At 39.0% G+C, this 21767-nt stretch overlaps 1 protein-coding gene across 1 annotated transcript; it reads right to left on the reverse strand.

The window, feature by feature from the left end:
* Window positions 1–5649: 5649 nt before the first annotated feature.
* On the reverse strand, window positions 5650–21767 carry HORMAD1 (HORMA domain containing 1). Its single transcript, XM_054011292.1, has 14 exons — window positions 21735–21767; window positions 20972–21116; window positions 20711–20774; window positions 17953–17989; window positions 17428–17448; window positions 17297–17323; window positions 15978–16045; window positions 12675–12826; window positions 11667–11923; window positions 10092–10158; window positions 8536–8612; window positions 7803–7886; window positions 6586–6684; window positions 5650–5730 (listed from the first exon to the last, which is right to left on the reverse strand). Exons 1-14 carry the CDS (start codon window positions 21765–21767, stop codon window positions 5650–5652), a joined length of 1212 nt encoding a protein of 403 aa, XP_053867267.1.

A 21767-nucleotide genomic window follows, 5' to 3' on the forward strand; every position in this document is an offset into this window, starting at 1 on the left:
CCCCCGTCCTGATTTTTCACATTTGCTGTCTGGTCACCCTGTCTGATGTGCATAGCTTTGCCTGTTGTTCAGCCATGCAACGTTACAGGGTGCAAGTTATCCAGCACCGAATTGTTATCACATAGTTTACCCAGCCATGCTGTGTAGCATTGTGCTGGACAATACAGATAAGAGCGAGGCAGTCATGCATCTTTTTGTAACAGTTCTGTTGTGTAGGTGTGCTATGGTATTGCATCATATCATGTCACAGCCATGTAGGGTGACCAGACAGCAAGTGTAAAAATCGGGACGGGGTGGGGGGCATAGGTGCCTATATAAGAAAAAGCCCCCAAAATTGGACTGTCCCTATAAAATCGGGACATCTGGTCACTGTACAGCCATGCAATATTGCACAGTATCTCATGCCAGCATCTGCTAGGCAGCTGTGCAATACTGTATCATATTGCATGCTGTGCTGCTGTGCAGTATTTTAGCATATTGTATATTGAACGAGATGTAGCGTGCGGTGCAGCTATGCAGTGATGTATTGCATTTGTCATCCAGCATTTTGATTATAGCGTTTCACTACATTTCAGCCATGTAGTATTCAATGGACAGATTCTGTTTTGAGATCATGTGGACAGCAGAACGAGAGACAGAAAGGGGAGTCTTGGCTGTAAAAAATGTTTGGGAGATAAATCTTGTTAAAGCCATCTACAAAATTAGCAAAGTCTGAGGTTAAAATTAGCTGTTTGTCAATTAAATCCCACTCACCTAGCTCACTCCACTGAACTATGAATGAATGTGCTGTGATAAATGTACAAATCCCTCTGCAAACGATTGGCAAATCCCTGTCCACAGGAATATAGAAAATTGAAGCAAAGTTCTGCTGTATGGTAAATTACAACTGGTTGGCTATTTAAAATGTGCCATCTTTTCAGTAGTTTTCACCATCAGAACAATATTGTGTTTTAAAGTATTTTCCTTTCTTCATCCCATATCTTATTCATAAGCATATTAAGATGGCAAGAGGGAAAACCCCCTTCTGTAGGAACTCTTGGGGAAAAAATTGTTTGAGTGAAGCACAAGAGGCTGTATGAAGTCCACTAGGAACTTCGCTCTTCCTATCAATTATATGTGGAAGGCACTCAGCGGAAAAACCCTTGAGGCCTGGGGGTAGTTTTTGTTACCATAAATACGGGCACTAAAGTGTGATTATGTGTAGGAACTTGGAGAACTCCACTTTCAGGGCCTGTTTGATGACCGAAAACAGTATATGGGGAGGAAGGATTAAAGATCGAATGTTGCACTGTCTTGTCTCTCTCTCGCTCTTTTAATTCTTGAACACAGAAGAGCTTTGGGAATAGGACCATGTGAAGAAACCCCGTGATGGCATACCACAGGGGGTAGAGGGGAGCTGAGACTCAACTAGGGTTACCCCCAGACACAGAAGTGTGCAGGGAAGAGTCCTGTTTCGGGGCATCAGCGCCCACCCTCTCCCCACATGAGCTTGGGTACAAAAGAAACTGAGGGGCCACCCAGAAGCTCAGCTGGCTGGAGCAGAGACCAGCAGTACGTAGGAATGTCCCACTCCCTCCCATCTACCCCTTTGGTCTCCCCACTTCAGTCTCACTGCCCCTGCTCCCCTTCCTTTCCTTTGACCCTCGCCCTCCTGCCCCCCCTTCCTCTCTAATTCCCTCTCAACAACCCTCTTCCACCTTTCAAAAAAAAGAGAAACCAACAAAAAAATTATCGCACATTTGTGACCATCACATTATTCACTCTGCTTGTATGGGACTGTCCGATTCCCCCAGCCCTCTGTCTCTCTTGTCAGTTTAGATGGTAAGCTGTTTGGGGCATGGACTCTTACTCTGTTTGTACAGTGCCTAGCAGAGTGGCATTCTGATCTTGGGTGGGGTCAAGATACACATAATAAATACAGTGCTGGTTGGCTGTCTACCTGCAGTAGATACTCCTGGGGAAAACACGTGCAGAATTTATGTCCCCTGCAGATTTCTTTGCTTCCCTGCAGAAAAATGACTTTCTGACAGGGAAGCCACAAGAGTAGTCATGTGCCCCTCCCCAGCAATATGTTTTGGGTGCCCAGGGCAGCCGGCAGAGAGGTAAATCACTGTGAGGCAGGGGGCAGGACTGGGGAAGACCTGGCTGGTGGCTCCTACACTGTGCTGGGTTCAGCTGCTAGTCCCAGTTGGGCTGGGGAGGATGGGACTTTCTGTTCCCCGGCATGGCAGCCAGGACCGGGTCAGACCCACCCCCAGATTTCCGCTCCAGCTGCAGGAAGCTCTGGAAACTCCCCCCCCTGCCCCCACTTCCTGCACCCATTGCTCCTCAGCTGCAGTGGGAGGGATCCCTGTAAAGGGAGCTGCCTCTCCATCTACCCAACCCCCATGCATCCAGACCCCCTCATGCCCTGACCATCCCCCCGATGAGCCCCACTCCCCCTGCACCTGGACCACCCTGATGAGCTACTCACACCCAGATCTGAGCCCCAACCAGCTGCACCTGGACCCCATCCCACTGAGCCCCACACCCCCAGCATCTGGACACCCCCCCGCCCAAGCCCTCCGCTACCCAGACCCCCTTGCTGAGCCCCAACAACCTTCACCCGGACCCCCCTGCAGAGTCCCATTACTGTTGGATCCAGACTCCCCCAAATGGTGCATCCAGATCCTTCCCACACCCGGATTCCCCAATGAGCTGCCCACACCCAGATTGCCCCACACAGAACCCTCTCAACCCTCACCTGGATCCTGCCTTGTTGAGCCTGCCTGCCCACACCTGGTGCACCTGGCATGGAGGGGCAGGGCCCTGCGGTGTTTCTGGGGCAGGCCTTGTCCTTGGGCTTTCAGGGTTGGGTTCAGCTTTACCACTGAGTCCGTGACCTGGGGGGTTGGGGGGGGGGGGGAAGAGCTGCATAGTTGTTATGCTTATAAGAAGCACACGGTATTGGTATGTTTTGGCTAACACAGTGGCCTGTGTTCCCCGGTGCCATTCTGGAGCCTCCACATTTATTTGACAAATAAAATTTGCAGAATTTTAAAATATTGTGCACAGAATTTTAATTTTTTTGGCACAGAATATCGTCAGGAGTAAGTAGTGAACATCTGACTGCCCTGGGACTCAAAGCTAGTTGCAGATTCAACAGGTCATCAACACTATAGGAAATAGAACCAGTATCCACACATCTTTGCAACGTGTCAGGAGCCTGTTAGTTACATTTCAGAATTAAACAGAACAAATCTAAAGGATCGGGTTTGTTACTGTCAACGTATTTTCTATTAAACAGTTTTAGAAGTGGCTGTTCTGTACCTTAGGAGGAATTATGGTCAGCTCTTCCAGCTAACTTTATTCCCCTGTTCAAGGTTACTTAGGTTAATTGGTTTCTGGTATTGCAGGGGGATTAATTTGATACTTGCTGTGAAGTTTGAACTCTTTGTTCCTCCTGAGGATTATGGCTGGGGAGCTTTTCCCATTCCCTCTAAAGGAGCCTTGGAAAGTCTGAATTTCCTGATGTGAGCTCCAGATTTTGGCTGCCCCCATAGGGCTGTGTTAAGGTGGCAAATAATACAGAAAGCTTCCACACGTCTATGTATTACCCAGTTGTAGTACTGGAGGACAGGGACTAGTGAACCAGCAGCACTGAATGGTCCAGAAGAGGTGTGTCTGGCAGGGATGGGAGTGCTGCCATCCATAACTTCTGCACAGTGGACACCACTGAGAGGTTGGGGGAAGAAGACAGCATAGAATACACCCAATGGCAACCAGGATCACGTGCAGGCTTTTCGCAGACAATGCCTCCAGCCATCATCTGCACAGATGAACCTGTCTCTCTCTATCCAACACACAAATGGCATGCAAAAATCGCATTTTGCATTTAGGAACCTTCTTAATTCAGCCCTACACAAGGAACTCTACTGCAACTCCTGATATATTATGAATACTTGGAATGTGTTCATCTGTGCATACAAATTGCTCTGGTTGAAACAAACAAGGCTTAGCAGGTACTATTTATGCCCTAATATTAAAGCACAAATCTAAGCTGAAGATGGGTAAGCAGGGGTTCTCCTTTAAAACTGCAGCATAGGTCTGACCTCCAGGTGGAGGACAGCAGAATTCCTGAGGTGTGACAGGTAAAGTCTGAACCAGGGAGTATTACACGTGGGAAATGGGAGAATAGGAAAGGAGACAGGGGTGTGTCTGTTTGGTTTTGGGTTTTTTTAGAATGCAAATAATTGTAGGAATCATATTGCATCATTCCACATTATTATGCAAAATCTATAAAATGATATTTTTACTAATGTTTTCCATTAAATTGCTCTCAAATACATTCAGATCCTGTGATTTTTCCTCTTAAAATAAAACAAACAGAACTATGTAGAGAGGCAATTTTTCTTCAACAATATATATTTTATTTGGGCTGTAAAACCGGCAGACTAAAACAAGCAACACACACAAAGTGAAAGTCCTCAGCCTTTATGAACTTTTCATTAAAAAAGTCAATCATCTACTTAAGTCAAATTGATGGGTCATTATATTTAACAAATATACAGTCACAAATTATTAAATAACATTGTTTTAATTAGGAAATAGGATAAGAAGATATTCTTAGTTTAAAAGTTAAAATTCAAGGACAGGAATGTTTAGCTATTCACATCTAATCCAAAGATAGCAGTAGTTGTTACCTGTATTTATAAAGAGCATTATTCCAGTGGATTTAAAGTTATAAAGAGCAAACCAAATTTATTTTTTTGAAAAAACATGCAATGGCACTGTTTCTGACAGCTGCAATTAATCATTTCACATACATAAAAGCTGAGCTGTCTCTATTTCAGATATTTAGTTATAGCCTGTTATAATTGGCACTACTGTACTTGGCTGCCTGGCACACACAACGTGAGAACATTTAGCTGTTATATATATCTGGCCTCAGAGCTGCATATGGATTCCTACATTTCAGTTCAAAATTAGGAACTAAAGATGTGAATGCTGTTTTTTCTTTTTTAAGCTTGGGTGAGGTACCAATGGGAGAAATGAACACAATCAAACCACCTGAAGTTTGCTTGTTAGAAATGATAAAAAAAAAAAAGAGACGCTATAGTATTATTATAGAATGACTACACAATTTTCTTAACCAAAATTTCCTGATGTAATTCTACCAAAACTCAAAATTCCAGTTGAGATTTTAGTTTTCATGTTCAGTCCATAAGGCATGTTCTGAACAAAAAATTCTTAAGCTTCTGCGTATGGTCCAGGAAAAGACACCAGTGGAAACTTTGCATAGTTTCACTTCCAAGAGTATACATTGTACACCAATAGGATTTCAGCAAAATCTCTAAAGAAAAGGTGTTACTGAAGGCTTCGCTAAAAATCTTCTTGCTTAAAAAGTTTTTTCTCAGATCAGATGAATAGTTATGTCCTGTCTATTCTTCTAGACTGGAATACAACCCCCTTTAAAAAATAACTTTCAATTTGCAAAAATTGGGGCCTCTCTTGTCAGAATTTTTCCTGTGTATAAATTCTGTGTTTGACTGCATATAAAAACAAATAAAGAACCTTAAATTATCTCTAATATTAACAATTTTCATATTAAATGCCAAATGAAAGCTATATTGAGAAGAATTCTACAAATAAACAGCAGGGAGGTGATATCTAAAACCGCTCCTTTGGTTCACTAAATTTTCTCCTTTTTGGCAGTGTATCTTGACTAGAGGAGAGTTCATACTGATGAACCTACCAAGAGAAAATACAGACTGCATTTCAGTTCCCTGTATTTCACAAACCATGGCTCTTTCAGTTGTGTTAGGTATCTTAACATGGAAAATGAACTTCATAACAAGAATTAGCTATATGAAACATAAAGCAGTGCTAAGAATATCCAATCCTTACAATGACATTTGTGCTCAGGATTGCAAAGCTTGGGATAATATTTTGATAGTAATCAGTTAAAATACAAGAACTTTCTCATGCACTATTGAAAGGAGGTTAAAAGTTATTTATGATCTAAGGGTAAAGGCTCCTTTGTGACGCTGCTTCAAATGCAAGTGAAATTTTCTCAGAAGTTCCACTTTAATATCTAAAGCTAATGTCAAGTAGGTACTGCACATCATCAACCTGTCAAGACACAGGGTTTGATTCCGATTACACTTACATTAGTTTTCACTCATTTAACTCCACTGACTTCAATGGAGTTACTTCTGGTTTATTTAAGTATAAAATAAGTCTTTTCTTAACTTGTTGTGTTCTTTCTTATCTAAAGTAATTATGTTTGTATATCTTTAACCTTAAATAGTAATAATAAAAGGTTTTTTTCCACAGACAAATACAGAAGTAGTAACTATGTATTTATTTCCCTTTCTTATTCTGTATACCTAATAACAAAAATACTGAATGAGGTTTCGGGGTGGGATTAGAGAATGCTCATTTAAAACTGGTATAGTGATAAACAGCATCTTGAAAAATCACCAGACCTTTTTGTTTTATATTATGTATTTTATTTTCCATTTAGAGATATTCAATGCTTGTCACCAAATGCACAAAATATAACAACAAATCCTTTTGCTTTCTGCATGCAACTTTAAAACTTACAAGTTTTCCAGACTCAGACCAATTTCTCTTCTGGGTTTCTTTAGAACACGTAGCTACTAAACGATTTTTGGAATGTTCCTGAGCCTGATTTTCACCAACCTTTACAGAAAGAAATTAACTATTAGTTTTAGAAGACGACTGCAGACAGCTACAAAGCAGCACACTGCGGATGCTATGGCTGTTCCCTAACCTGTGTTAAACATTGATGAAGAGCTTTTCAGACTTGGGACAGGGAAGGCCTGATTTTTCTTTGCCTTGACATGTAATTTCCTCTCTTGACTGTAAATGATGAAGGCTACTTCTTTATTTACTGAGACTGGCAGCATTTGTCCCAGAACTCTTATGAGGAAAAGTAATCCATATACAAGAGCTATACAGGGGGCCATGCAGGCATATTTATGTACCCCCTGTCCACTGTGGAAAGCGTTTCTATACCAGCCCCATAAGGCCAGAGCAGAAGGCTGCAAGGGACTCCGGGCAGTAAAGGGACCAAAGAATCCATGTTTACATGGATCAAGTGTCCCCCTAAACCTTACAAACTGGTGCAGGGGACTAAGGATACTATTTCAGCCCATAGGCTCATAGCCACTGAGAGGGGAAGGGCACATGGACCACAGAGCAGCCCTGTACTGCTCCTGGGCTGAGGGTGGCTTGAGGTTTTCACCCCCCAAAACTCCTCCTGTTCCACTTCTGTAAAGCCCAGATACTCAGGTGCCATGTAGGTGGAGTAGATTTCAAAAATTTAGCTACCACACATAAGCATGAATAAGCAAGGAATAATGGATTTTTCAAGACATGTACAAATCACACATCTGTGATTAGAATTCTGGCCCAGTATTTTATAAGAGATATGAAACAATACACTGGATTAAGTTCTCGTCTAGCATAGGTCCACTGCAGCACATGGAATTAGGCTGGCAGAGAACACGGCCAAGGAAAGAATACAAATAAATCCTCACGAATCCCTCTGAAACTATACAATTAAAAACCAAACACTAAAGTAATTTTTAGAACTAGGCATTCACTTTTTTACATTAGGAATACAAAAGTGTTGTTCATATTCCTAAAATAAAAAGAGCTAAAAAAACCAAAACTCTGAAGTGAATCCTGGTCCCAAAGAAGTCAATGGGACCGGAATTTCAATCCTGGACTGTACATTGTATTTAAGCACATGATTTCATTCTGTATTTGGAAGAAAAAAAAAAAAAGCTACTGACTGTGTTGATCTGAAATATTTTTCCACTTCTTGTCCTGCCCTCTGACACATCAAGTTCAGATGTCTTAATTGCTAACTGATCAACCTAAAATGGAAAATTAGTATTATTTCAAAATAAGAATTCTCTTAGGATTAAGAGGCAAATTAGGACACAAAGGGCTCAATCCTGCAAGATGCCAAGTGCTTGTTTGCCCCAATCCATCACAGTACTTAAGCACGTGCTTAACTTTAAGCAGAAGTAGTCCTATTGAAGGCATGTGCGTAAGTACCAGTGCTTGAATCAGTGCCTCAATTTTTTTCAGTTATAGTCAGTCCCTGGCTATTACCAAGGGGTCAATTTGCATTTGAGCCTCAAGGATCTGTAACAGAAGTACTCCTATTCTGTATTTACATGTTACTACTCTCAGTGTTGTTTTCAGAGAGTACAATAAGAATGGTCATTATTACAATACCCAGATTTACCTTAGGCTTCCATCAACATTTAAAAGCAGAGATTTCTACCAAAGCTAAATGACTATTATGGATGTCACATTAATTTAATAAAATTAAAGCCAAATAAAATGAAAATTTTGCCAGATGGTTCTAAGTGGTTGTTGATGGAAGTTCCCGAACATTAAATAATTGCTCAAGAGGTCTCAAAATTCAAAATGTTAGTTTGAATAATAAAGAAACTTCACAAAACCCTAGGAAAAGTATTTTAAGAGTAAGACTGGAAGAGAATATAGCTTTTATACCTGAGAATTAGAAACAGGTTTATTCTGGCTTTCTTCAGACCTCGTAAGTTCATTTTCTTCACAAGTTAAACTTAATTCTGTGAAAGGTTTGTTAAAACAAGTTCTAATATTAAATTAACAGCATTTTTACATTTTTGTTTTCAGACATCAGCGTGATATGCATCTAATAAATGTGACAGCCAGGATAGCCAGACACTTGGAAAAGGCTCTAGTCTCCCATCTGTGCATGGAAGTAACTATTAACATTAGCGGGATTTACTGGGCCTCATGTCTTTAGCTCACTGGGCCTCATTCTCATTTACATGAAAGCCCCTTTACACTGACAGTGAAGGGGCATTAGTATAAATGAGAATCAGGCTCACTATATCCTGTTATTGCAAACAGGCACGTAAAGAGACACACTTATGTCTATGTAACACAGATTTATATAAAATACCCTTAAAATCTGTGGGCTTGATTCTGCAAACTTGTAAGTAGTCCTTACTAACAGTCCCAATGAATTCACTCACATTAATAAGGACTAACTGAGAAATTAAACATTACAGATCGGGCCCTGGGTCTTGTTATAGTCAGACTGTTGAAAACTCATGACCAGAGCTGACAAATTTCTGCTGAACTGATTTCACGATTAAAATGTTAGAGCTAAAAACCCTGCTCCTATCGACTGAAATGGAAGCAGGATTTGGCCCTTATGCTATGTGCCAAGAATTCTGGATCACAAATTTGCAATAACAGGTAGTTGTCTGTTTTACTTCTGTAATGTTTCAGGGGGGAAAGTATTTTTTTAGATAAAATCTCAAGGGATGTAGTCTCTTCTATTCTAAATATTTAACCTATTTTAACTGATAAGATATAAATAGAGCACAGCAAAAATTCAGAACAAAAAAAATGAAAAGTGCATTTGACAACAGCATGCAAAACTTCGTAAAATAAACCAGTGACATAAAAGAAAGGCATAGCAAATATATTACTAGTATTGTTGTGGGTTGAGCTTAACCTTGTTATAATCAGGGCATAACCACCAACTTTCGTCCAGGTGGCTGAAACAACAGCAGTAGCACCCAAAACACAGGCAAATGGAAAAAAATTGAGTAGAAGCTGAATCATGTGGGCCAAGCTGGAGAGAGAGAGAGAGAGAGAGCAAGAAAGCCAAGCAGACAGTACAGAAGTGTTGGTAATGTGGCCCTAAGAGAAAGCTATGAGAAAAATCTTTTGGCAAATAGAATGCTGGCTGGAAAGGCAAGTTTTGAACAGAAAGCAAAGGAATTGTCTCCTGCTGTTTAATTCCTACTGAGTTCAGGGAAACAGGACTTTATGTATAACGTTTGTAAATAAACAAGATTGCATCAAGAAAATCCGGGGCTCTATAATCAATTTCTTCTCCTAATGGAAACAACATATAGGGCTCTGAACTTTGGCTATCCTGTGGATCAAAAGGGATAATAGTGTGTGTAAAACGGAGTATAGTACTATATGTTACATAGTCTACTTCTCATTTCAGCAACATAGGAACCAGGTGGCAAGAGCTGAGCTGTCCTGAACTGTATACTTATTACCTCCAACTTTTACAGATGTATTTGCATTTTTCTGAACTTCCATTTTATTATCTGCCACAAAATCTTCCTATATAAAAAAAGAAGATATAAAATTTAAAAAGTATTGGATTCTCAATGGAATAAAAATAATCATATAAAAACATTGAACTGAGCTAATTAGATTTGGCTCTAAACTGCTAGGAGGAGGGCCCAGGTCTTCAATCATGGCATTGTGTAATTATTAACACAAAACCTTAGCTTAGTGATCAGGACATCCACCCAAAATCTTAAAACATGTAAATAGGAAGTTAAGGGAATTTTTCTTATATTCCTTGCCACTTTTATATTGCCTACAAAACTGCCAATAACACACTCCAACACTCCATGAGATATTCACTTCCATCTGCAACTGATACCAATCTGTATTCAGCTTAAAACTTTAATGGCAACCTCTTACACTCAAGTATCAACAGTTGGGCACATGTGATTGTCATACATTCCATGCCTGTGGGAAGTTAATCTGCCTTAGTTTTTGCTAAGGTTGCTGTCAAATAAAAACTTTGCTGCAACTTTAAATATGGCACAGCTATTTTTCCACAAAAAAAAGTTTAGTCTGTGCTCAGGATTACAAATAATAATTCCTCGCGTTTAGGCCCCAATCTTGCAAATGGTTATGCATGTGAATAACATTATTAATGTGACTAGTTCATTAAGTTCACTTATGTTAATCATAGGCATAAGTGTTTGCAGGATCAATGCCCTATATAGCAAGGAAATCCAAAGTTAGACACTTAATCTCCCACCTACTTCTACGATGCTGCACAAAATTTACCAATGCTAGTAACACTATATATCAGTTTAGGATATAAAATGAAGAATAACTTGTTCAATTAACAGGTTTCAGAGTAGCAGCCGTGTTAGTCTGTATCCACAAAAAGAACAGGAGTACTGTCTATACTGGGCTATCTTGATTATCACTTCAAAAGTTTTTTTTCTCTTAATTAATTGGCCTCTCAGAGTTGGTAAGACAACTCCCACCTGTTCATGCTCTCTGTATGTGTGTATATATATCTCCTCAATATTTATTCCACTCTATATGCATTCGAAGAAGTGGGCTGTAGTCCACGAAAGCTTATGCTCTAATAAATTTGTTAGTTTCTAAGGTGCCACAAGTACTCCTGTTCTTTTTGTTCAATTAAAATAACTGGGGAGATGATTTATAGACATAATATAACTGAGTTGGAATTTATCCAGAACCCCATGACTATCATGTACTCCCTTCCATTTTATGAAACATTGCATGGGATTTCATACTAAAGATACTGCAGCCCATCAGCACCATCATGTTGCACTAGTTCAATGTAGATCTCTATTACGAAAATAAAAATAAACTGATTGCTCCGATCTGAGCAGTAAAATTAAGAAGAGAAAAAATCTAAAATGACTATATGTAATTTTATTTGAATATCTTTGGCAACTGAATGTTTTATTAAAACTTTGCAGTAGTGGACAATATAAAACTGACTCTTTTCAAGAGAGTTCAAATTGTAAAACATTTTAAATATAAATAGCATGTAGCAACGCCTGAGTCCTTACATTTATTTGCTGGTTCTGTTCTTCTGGATTATCTTTGTCCAGTCTGATTAATTGCGTAGGCACCTTAGAGTCTCCTTGCTTTAGCATGTTTTTATCAATATTTTCCATTCGTTCTCTCTCAGTTGTCACTTTAACTTTCAGCATATGAAAAGGGGTTGGCACCTCACCCACATTTAGGTAAATAGGCTCCCCCTCAAATATCATTGTGTCAGAATCACCCTCTTTAAAACCAGGAGGCTGGTAATCAGGTGGTGTAACTGCATAAAATAATTAATGAAATATACTGTTATATGCTGAAGTGTGTTCTTAGTCTTGGGAAAAAATGTTTTACAAGTATCTGAATGAAACAGATTTTTTTCCCTTTTGAACAAAGAGTGTTACTCCAAAACACAGTCTTTTTATTTATTTTTGTTCCATTTTTTATATTCCATATTCAGTTTGTATTAAATAAAACCTATTTTTCTATACAATAGAAAAGAATCTGATTAGAACATTTAATATGCACAAAAAGATAACCTTGAAAAAAAAATTACTGGTCTAAAACTGATATATTTAAAAAAATTAAGTTACAAAAGCCATTTAAGTGGTATACAAAACTAGGTCTAACTTTCCCATCAAGAGTTTGGCTTGTTTAAACCTTTGAAATACACTCCTGCGTTTTCCTTAATAAAAATGCATCATGTTCAGAATGCTTGTATGAAATTTTCATACAGTCAAATTTCTCACAGTTTTAATTCCAAATGAACATAATGAGTTGCAGTTTTTAAATATCTAAGGTGAAATCTTGATACCACTAAAGTCATTGGCAAATCTCCCAATGATTTCAATATGGCCAAGATTTTACCCCAAGAACTCTGAAAATCCAGGACTATGCAGAGGTAAACACATATGAGAAAGCTAACATCTGTTTAGCTTTAACATTCATAAAAATTATATAAAATGCTGTTTCAATCATTTAAAAGTATTTATTTATACACTAGATAAATCAAGATAATGTGGAAACAGTACCTTCATCATAATAAAAAAGCTTCATAGTCAAGCAGATATCATTAGGTAACGGGCCCAGATTCTGCATCAGAACATAAATCTTACGAATGAGGAGGATACTTGCTTTCTTGGTGTCTGTACTTGTGATGTTGGAATCATTTCCTTTATTCTTACTAGGGATGAACAAAGTATTCAGATCTTTTATGTGAACAAAATTGTTTCTAATGTTATAAATATACCGTTAATTACTTATAAGTTACTATAAATATTTCAGGCAAGCGAATATCACACTATTAGCTATGTAAATCTTCATAAAGTAAATTAGATTTGTGCATTCTCAGCACATTTTAGGATCAAGTCCTAAATCAGGGGCTTCAACTAGTTATGAAACCGACTAGTGTACTTTATTAGAGAGAAAAGGCAGGTGAAAGAATATCTTTTATTGGACCAACTTCTGTTGGAGAGAGAGACAAGCTTTTGAGCCACACAGAGTTCTTCTTCAGGTCGGGGAAAGGTACTCTGAATCAGTGTCACAGCAAAATGCAAGGCGGAACAAATTGCTTAGCATGACTAGTTAGCACATATTCTAAGGGACCAAAGTAGAGTGACCGATCTATAGTCATCGGACAAAAAAGGTGGTGTTAGTGGGTTACAGACTGTTGTAATAAGCCATAAATCCAGTGTCTCTGTTCAGTCCATGATTTTTAGCAGAGTTATGAACTTAAGCTCCCAGTCTCATCTTTTGAAAGAGTTGTGCAGGTTTCCTTTGAGGATTAGGACAGATAGGTCAGAAAGCACTTATTTAACACAAATCTCCCAGTGCTCTCCCCCCCCCCAGGAAACAAGCTGCTCATTCATTTAACATACTTGGTCCCTGGTCCTCCAAAGACTTCACATATGCTGAACTTTACAAACTATGAGTAGTCCCAATCAAGTCAATAGCACTATTCACAGTGCATAAGGTTAAGTATGTGTGTACACATCTGTAGGATTGGAGTCTTGAAATGTACCAGTTTCTTTCTCTTTAATATTGGAGGGTAAGAGTTTTTCAAACAATATTTATAGTATAGTATGAGTGTAATTGTAGCCATGTCGGTCCCAGGTTATGAGAGTGATAAGGTGCGTGAGGTAATAGCTTTTATTGGACCAACTTCTGTGGATGAAAGCGACATGCTTTCGAGCCACAGAGAGCTCCGGAGAAACCTGGACAGTACTACACAACACCTGGACTTCATCAGTTTACCAAGACCACCCCTCACTGGAGCTGAATTTGCTGTACTCTCCAAGGGACTGAACTTCTGCCCCACCACAGCACCTGATACAATACTAACATGTGGAGAACTAGAAGAATTCTTCCACCGTCATCTCAAAGAATTCTTTCACAACAGTGATGACACCATTCACAATTACCATGTCCCCACTGACAATCATAAGAAAAAAGAATTATGACTAGACACAATAGAGCAGATCACACTCTTGATCATTACTTGATTGCTTTAGAGAAAAAATTGACTATGAAATCTTTAACAAACATCACATCCACCACAATCTCTCCACAGCCAAGAGGACAACTATACAGTCCCTGAACTCTAACAACCAGATACTGATCAAACCAGCAGACAAAGGGGGCCCCATCATAGTTCTCAACCATGATGATTACATTAACGAGGCCAGCCAATAACTCTCCAACACCATCTACTATGAAGAAATCAGAGAGGGCCACCCTACACTACAATTTACCCAGGAACTTAAGGATATCATCAAATCCCTAGGAAGGTGGTAGAATCTCCATCCTTAGAGGTTTCTAAGGCCCAGCTTGACAAAGCCCTGGCTGGGATGAGTTAGTTGGGGTTGGTCCTGCTTTGAGCAGGGAGTTGGACTAGATGACCTCCTGAGATCTCTTCCTGTCCTAATCGTCTGTGATTCTAAGAAGAGGGCTGCATTATCTCCTCTAAATGTAAACAAACTTGTTTGTCTTAGCGACTGGCTGAACAAGAAGGAGGACTGAGTGGACCTGTAGGCTCTGAAGTTTTACATCAGGGGTTGGCAACCTACGGCACGCGTGCCAAAGGTGGCATGCGAGCCGATTATTGATGGCACGCGGCGGCGGGCTAAGCCATTCAGCCCACTGCCACTCTGGGGTTTCTGCCAGCTGGAGTCCCACCGCCGGTCCCACTCAGCGCCCCGGCTGGCAGGAGCTGGTGGCTGGAACCCCAGAGCAGCAGCGGGCTGAGCCGCTCAGTCGCTGCTCTGGGGTTCCGGCTGCTGGCCCCTTGCCAGTCGGGGTCCCCGCCACAGCCCCACTCACCTTGCTTCCGGTTGGAGTTCCAGTGCAGGCCCCCTGCCAGACAGGGTCCAGGCCTCCGGCCCTACTCAGCCCTACCAGCCGCCAGCTCCACTCACCTCAACTGCCGACCTGGGATTCCAACCGCTGACCTCCTGCCAGCCGGTTAACAGCTGATCACTCAGAAGCCTGTGTGCAGCTTAAAGTATCCAAATATATGCCAGACATCGGAAAACTCAGCAAGGAAAAGCAAGGGCAAGGATCACACTAAACTGATAAGATCTGCATTTTAATTTAATTTTAAATAAAGCTTCTGAAACATTCTGAAAACCTTGTTTACTTTACATAACACTGTAGTTTGGTTATATAATATATAAACTTATAGAGAGACCTTCTAAAAAACGTTAAAATGTATTACTGGCACGCCAAGCCTTAAATTAGAGTGTATAAATGAAGACTCGGCACACCACTTCTGAAAGTGTTTTACATTGTTTTGTTTTTGTACACTTTTTGATTTCATTTACAACACAGAATACAATATATATGAAAATGCAGAAAAACATCCAAAACATTTAATAAATTTAAATTGGTATTCTATTGTTTAACAGTGTGATTAAAACTGCGATTAATCGCGATTAATTTTTTGGAGTTAACTGCGATTGACAGCCCTACTTTCTACATTTTTAATTATTTGTCTTAATATATGCAAATTCCTAAATCTAGACAGCACTTTTTAAAAAGTACTAACCCCAAAACATCTCTGTGTGTGCACACTTGTGTAGGGGAAACCAGAAAGGGCAGATAGAGGGCACTGTGAAATCTGTACATTAACTAGAGTACTAAGTAATATATCCTGCTAAAATGATAATGTACATTCAAGATTGGTACAGCTGGAAAGTATGTTTCCTTACTGAACTTCATCTTAAGATTCAGCTTCCAAAATCAAACAACAGATAAAAAATTACACCAATATGTTAGCTCAACCTGTTATAGAAAGATATTGTTAATTGCATAGCAGAGAAAAACCAGGAGGACAATACCTGGTGAAATCCATTACCGGCCCATTGTTGGTGTATTTGAATTTGAACTGATAACATTCTGTAACTGTCTAAACACAAAACATAGTAATTATGGATCTAACACATACAGTATCAATTGTTAAGAAGTGAAATACAACATTGTTTCCTATTTTCGGAAATATACTAGCCTTGCATGCTTTTTAAACTGATGTCTACATGTCAAGCAAAAGTTATAATCCATCATTACAATGACATTTCCATGGATTATAGAGAAGTGGTTCTCAATCTATTTATCATTGTGGGCCGCAGTGTTACCTGGGCCACAGGTTGAGAACCACAGCGCCCCCCTCCCCTCTAAACCCACCCAGCAGACCCCATGCCCAACACCCTCCACAGAGTGGGACCAGCAGCAGACCCCAGACATGGGGCCACAGGGCAGCCCCTACCCCGCCATACGGCAGCCCTGAGCCCGGACCCTGCCGGGCAGCAGGACAGCCCCAAGCCTGGATCCCGCTAGACGGGGCCGGGCAGGGCAGCCCTGAAACCGGACCCCACTATGTGGGGCAGGGCAGCCCCGACCCTGGACTCCACTATGCAGGGCAGAGCAGCCAGGACCCCAGGCTCGGCCGGGCAGCCATGGCCTGGACCCCATCGCACCAGGCGATGGGGCAGCCTGCACCCCCGACACCACAGGCCAAGCGGCCTTTAGCACATAGCTGGGCTACAGCTGTGTGCTAACGGGGCCACATGCAGCACACAGGTTGAATACCACTGGATTATAGCTTTCTAATGTCATAATGATTCATTCTGACTTTTTTTATGCACAGCTTATTTATACAATTGTTGTTGCCATCAAATGAAATCAATGTCAGTAGTCTCTTCCAGCCACCATATATTATAAGAAAAAACACAAGTATGAGCTGAAGTTTTTTAAAGAAAATTTTTAGTTCAAATTAGTCACTGTCCAAAAACGTCATATACACCATACAGAGCTAGGGTGACACCTAGTGGCTAGTAAAATTATGTTTTGCTTGAAAGAATTCATGGAATTTACTATATAGAATAAGAAAGAAACTCCTCTTATAGGCGGTTAATTACATAATTGTCCACTGTGAGGTTTTTTGCACTTTCCTTTGAAGTGTCTGGTGCTGGTTACTCTCAGAGACAAGATATTGGACTAAATATCAGGTATGACAATTCTTGTGTTACGATATAACTTCTTTAGATAAATAATAGCGTGAATTTGGACCGAATGTGAAATATTCTATATGCCGGTATATGCAAATTTTAATGTGAATGTTACTATCAGCAGTCAACCTTAAATATTATATTAAACTTACCTGAGGATCTTCTGCATGAGTGTAGACCTATATTTTAAAAATAAATATAAATATGAGAATAAATAAAATAAATACAGGGTATATAAATACACTTATTTTGAAAGCTGTGTAAACATTTTAAAGATACTTACTGCTAGGACAACCATTCTTAGCTGTTCAAAATGTAATTAAGGAAAGAAAAACAATAAATTAATGTAACCTATAAAATAATCCTGCATACCAATTTATAGTGCAGATTAAAAAAAAAATAACAAGTGGAAATTAGGGCCCTGGTTTAGGAAAGCATGTTTACATCCATCTCTATGTAACAAAGCATATATGCATGTGCTTAACTTTAAGCAGACGCTTAAGTACCATTGACTTCAGTGCTTTGCTGAATCAGGGCATTAGAAATTTTTCCAAAGTCATATCTCAGACATCTAGTGCCAAATCCTCAGATGGTATAAACTGGGCAGAAGTCTTTACCATCAAGACTTATGGGCCACATCCTGTGAGATGCTGAGCACCTGGAATTGCCATTAATTTTCACATCTGGCTAAATTGCAGTTATTTTGTAAACAGTAGCCCCAAAACCACAAGAGGTAGCTATTAGAAGTATACAAATGCACAACGTTACAGTATATTAAAATATAACAAAATTATGCTGGAAGACTTACATATTTTTTCTGCAAAGCATCATAGCATCCTAACATCCTGTAAAAATCAAATAATATTGTCTATTACTAATTACCATTTTGATTTGCTTCTGATTACATAAAAATTCCAACAAAACAAAACATCATGTCAAACCAACCTGGTAGCTTTCTTTGACAGGGTAACAAGCCTTGTGGATGGAGGGGAAGCAGTAGACGTGGTATACCTTGACCTTCTCATAAACTAGGGAAATGCAACCTAGATGGAGGTACTATGAGGTGGGTGCAAAACTGGTTGGAAAACTGTTCCCAGAGAAACAACAAGGAGTCTGGTGGCACCTTAAAGACTAACAGATTTATTTGGGCATAAGCTTTCGTGAGTAAAAACCTCACTTCTTCGGATGCAAGTGAGGTTTTTACTCACGAAAGCTTATGCCCAAATAAATCTGTTAGTCTTTAAGGTGCCACCAGACTCCTTGTTGTTTTTGTAGATACAGACTAACACGGCTACCCCCTGATACTTGTTCCCAGAGAGTAGTTATCAGTGGTTCACAGTCAGGCTGGAAGGACATAATGAGGGGGTCCCGCAGGGATCAGTTCTGGGTCCAGTTCTGTTCAATATCTTCACCATGATTTAGATAAAGGCATAGAGAGTACACTTATAAAGTTTGTGAACGATACCAAGCTGGGAGAGGTTGCAAGTGCTTTGGAGGATAGGATTAAAATTCAAAATGATCTGGACAAACTGGAGAAACGGTCTGAAGTAAATAGGATGAAATTCAATAAGGACAAATGTAAAGTACTCCATTTAGAAGGAACAAACAGTTGCACACATACAAAATGGGAAATGACTGCCTTGGAAGGAATAATGCGGAAAGGGATCTGGGGGTCATAGTGGATCACAAGCTAAATATGAGTCAACAGTGTAACGCTGTTGCAAAAAAAAGCGAACATCACTCTGGGATGTATTAGCAGGAGTGTTGTAAGCAAGACATGAGAAGTAATTCTTCTGCTCTACTCCGCTCTGATTACCTCAGATGGAGTATTGTGTCCAATTCTGGGCACCACATTTCAGGAAGGATGTGGGCAAATTGGAGAGAGTCCAGAGAAAAGCAACAAAAATGATTAAAGGTCTAGAAAACATGACCTATATGGGAAGATTGAAAACATTGGGTTTGTTTAGTTTGGAAAAGAGAAGACTGAGAGGGGACATGATGATAGTTTTCAAGTATGTAAAAAACAAGTTGTTACAAGGAGGAGGAAGAAAATTTGTTTTTCTTAACCTCTGAGGATAGCACATGAAACAATGGGCTTAAATTGCAGCAAGGGAGGTTTAGGTTGGACATTAGGAAAAAACTTCCTAACTAGAAGGGTGGTTAAACACTGGAATAAATTGCCTAGGGAGGTTGTGGAATCTCCATCACTGGAGATTTTTAAGAGCAGGTTAGACAAACACCTGTCAGGAATGGTCTAGATAATTAATCCTGCCACAAGTGCAGGGGACTGGACTAGATGACCTCTTGAGGTCCCTTCCAGTTCTATGATTCTACGAAAACGAAATTCTTGTGTTTATACTTCTTAATTTTATACAATACAATTTTATATAATGAAATACAGAAGTAATAAACAATGCTTATTCCATTAGTTTTGTCTTTTTATTTGTATTAATAGACACAATTAACTATAATGTTTGCAACATCCAAAAACATACCAGGCTCTTTACAGAACAAGTATAAATTTAATTAAATTATATGCCTGCCATTATCAAACACTAACATATGTGTTCATAAATCAGTTGATGAGTTTAACTATTTCACTTAAGTCTATGCATCTTTTAAGCACAAAACCAATATAATTTGTAGTCTTGGTATGTTTATTTAAAAGCTTTTGCATATATTTTTACGTAAAATGTAATTAAAGAGATACCAAAATATATAAGTAGCCCAGAACTCATCAATTTACCATACACTTTACCATAACCCAATGGAACATTAGAAGAAAAGAATAAGAACCAGTCTTACACAATATATACAAGATGCTTACTAATACATATTCAGCTACAGATTTTTAAAAACTGAACTCTTCTTTTTTGTCAAGCTTGAGAACATAATCCTCAAATTTAAAAGTTAGAAAAACACAATAGATGTAATGTTAATGAAAATATTGTGTCCCAGCCTTGACCACTAAAGAATGAGGGCACTTTGGGCAGTCATTTATAACAGTGAAAAGTGAGCATAAAGGAGTACTATTCTGATTTGGTAGCATTTTACATCCACATTGTAGTCATTTTTTCCAGTACAACACAGAGCAACAAAGAATCAGGTCCTGAGAGAACTGTGAGAACAGGCAACAGTGGATATAGGGACACACATTCTTGGCATGAAAATAATTTTTGCAACAATTTGTTTTACCCCAGTTCAGCAGGATGCTTAAGGATGTGCATAACTTAAAATGTTAGTCATCCTATTGGCTTCAAAAAGACTACTCACATGTTTCAGGTCACAAACATGCTTAAATACCTTGCTAATATGAGTCCCAAGATCGTAAATCTTTCCATAAAACCAAATGTGAAAGTTAAGCCCATCACATGGTACTGAAATGTATAAATTCTGATTTTTCAATGTGCAAAGTCTGTATACCAAAACAGTAAATACTAAGCATTAAATACATCAGATGACCAGTACTCATTAACAGTGAGTGAACAATTTTTCTTTGACTAGAGAACTAATTTTCAGACTTGACATGTTATAATAATGTTATGAATGCTATAGAATCAACATACCATTTCACCAACTGAGTGGACCCAGGACAGTTTTTGTCTTCCCTCAAAATTTTGACACAGAGGTCTTAAACAAACAAACAAACAAACAAATTTTAGTTAGAAAATTACAGCTACAATACTAAATTACAAATGACTAAATTACAATACTAAAGTACAGATACAACACTAAATTAATTTAGCTCAAATAAGCTCTCTAAATTTCTTTGTCACAAGAACAGAGAAATATTTTATATCAAATGAATCTCAGAAACAGCATGTTACCATCTAGATATCTTGTTCCATAGGCACATTCTGGAAAAATTCCTCTTAGGTAAGTAATGCAGGATACTGCTACTGCTAGGAGTCTCTTCACCAATATCAAGGACTGCTGTTCAGTACGTATTTTATTAGGAAATATTACTGCACTCTAAAATTAAAAGAGAGAGAGGAATTAATCTCCAGTATACAGGGGGGTTTATTTTCATTCACTTGCCTTTCAAATATTGAAAACAAATAAAATGTCTTATCTCACTAGCCAAATGTACACAGGTCTACCAATTTTATTTTATTTTATTTTAATGTTAGTTCCTACATGAAGCATTTTTCAACAAATAATCTCCATCCTTCTCTTGTTCACTTCCCTTGTTGAACATCATCACTATCACATTATGATAGCCTCCAATCATGCAAAGAGTAACACTAACTTTTTGCACTGTAAATAGTTCTATTGACTTGAATGTGAAGATTCACTGTGCATAAAGCACATGCTTAACTCTTTGCAGTATCAGGACCTTAGTGTTTAACTGAACCCTGTGATCTTTTACAACTGTGTTCAATGAGACTACTTATGGCAATAAGAACTACACCTGAATAACATCTTCTGTTTATACAGGAACAAATTATATGAATGTGAAATACTCTTTTCAAGTGTAATTAGCTGCAGGGGTAATTTTGGGCAATAAAACAGTCCTAAAAATAATTACTTTATATTCCTAATGCTGCAATCAAGTGTGCCAAAAATACACTTAAATAAATGGAACCATACCATAGAATTTCTTTGCATCTGGGCAGTTGCCAT

Source organism: Malaclemys terrapin, chromosome 21 (assembly GCF_027887155.1).
Source record: "Malaclemys terrapin pileata isolate rMalTer1 chromosome 21, rMalTer1.hap1, whole genome shotgun sequence".
Lineage (NCBI taxonomy): Eukaryota > Metazoa > Chordata > Testudines > Emydidae > Malaclemys > Malaclemys terrapin.

Coding starts and splice junctions, on each gene's coding strand:
- HORMAD1 (XM_054011292.1), bottom strand. CDS start 21,767: ATGGCAACTGCCCAGATGCAAAGAAATTCTATG. Junction 20,775..20,971: donor TGGAACAAGATATCTAGATG/GTAACATGCTGT, acceptor TGTTTGTTTAAG/ACCTCTGTGTCAAAATTTTG. Junction 6,685..7,802: donor AAATATTTCAGATCAACACA/GTCAGTAGCTTT, acceptor CTTTCTGTAAAG/GTTGGTGAAAATCAGGCTCA.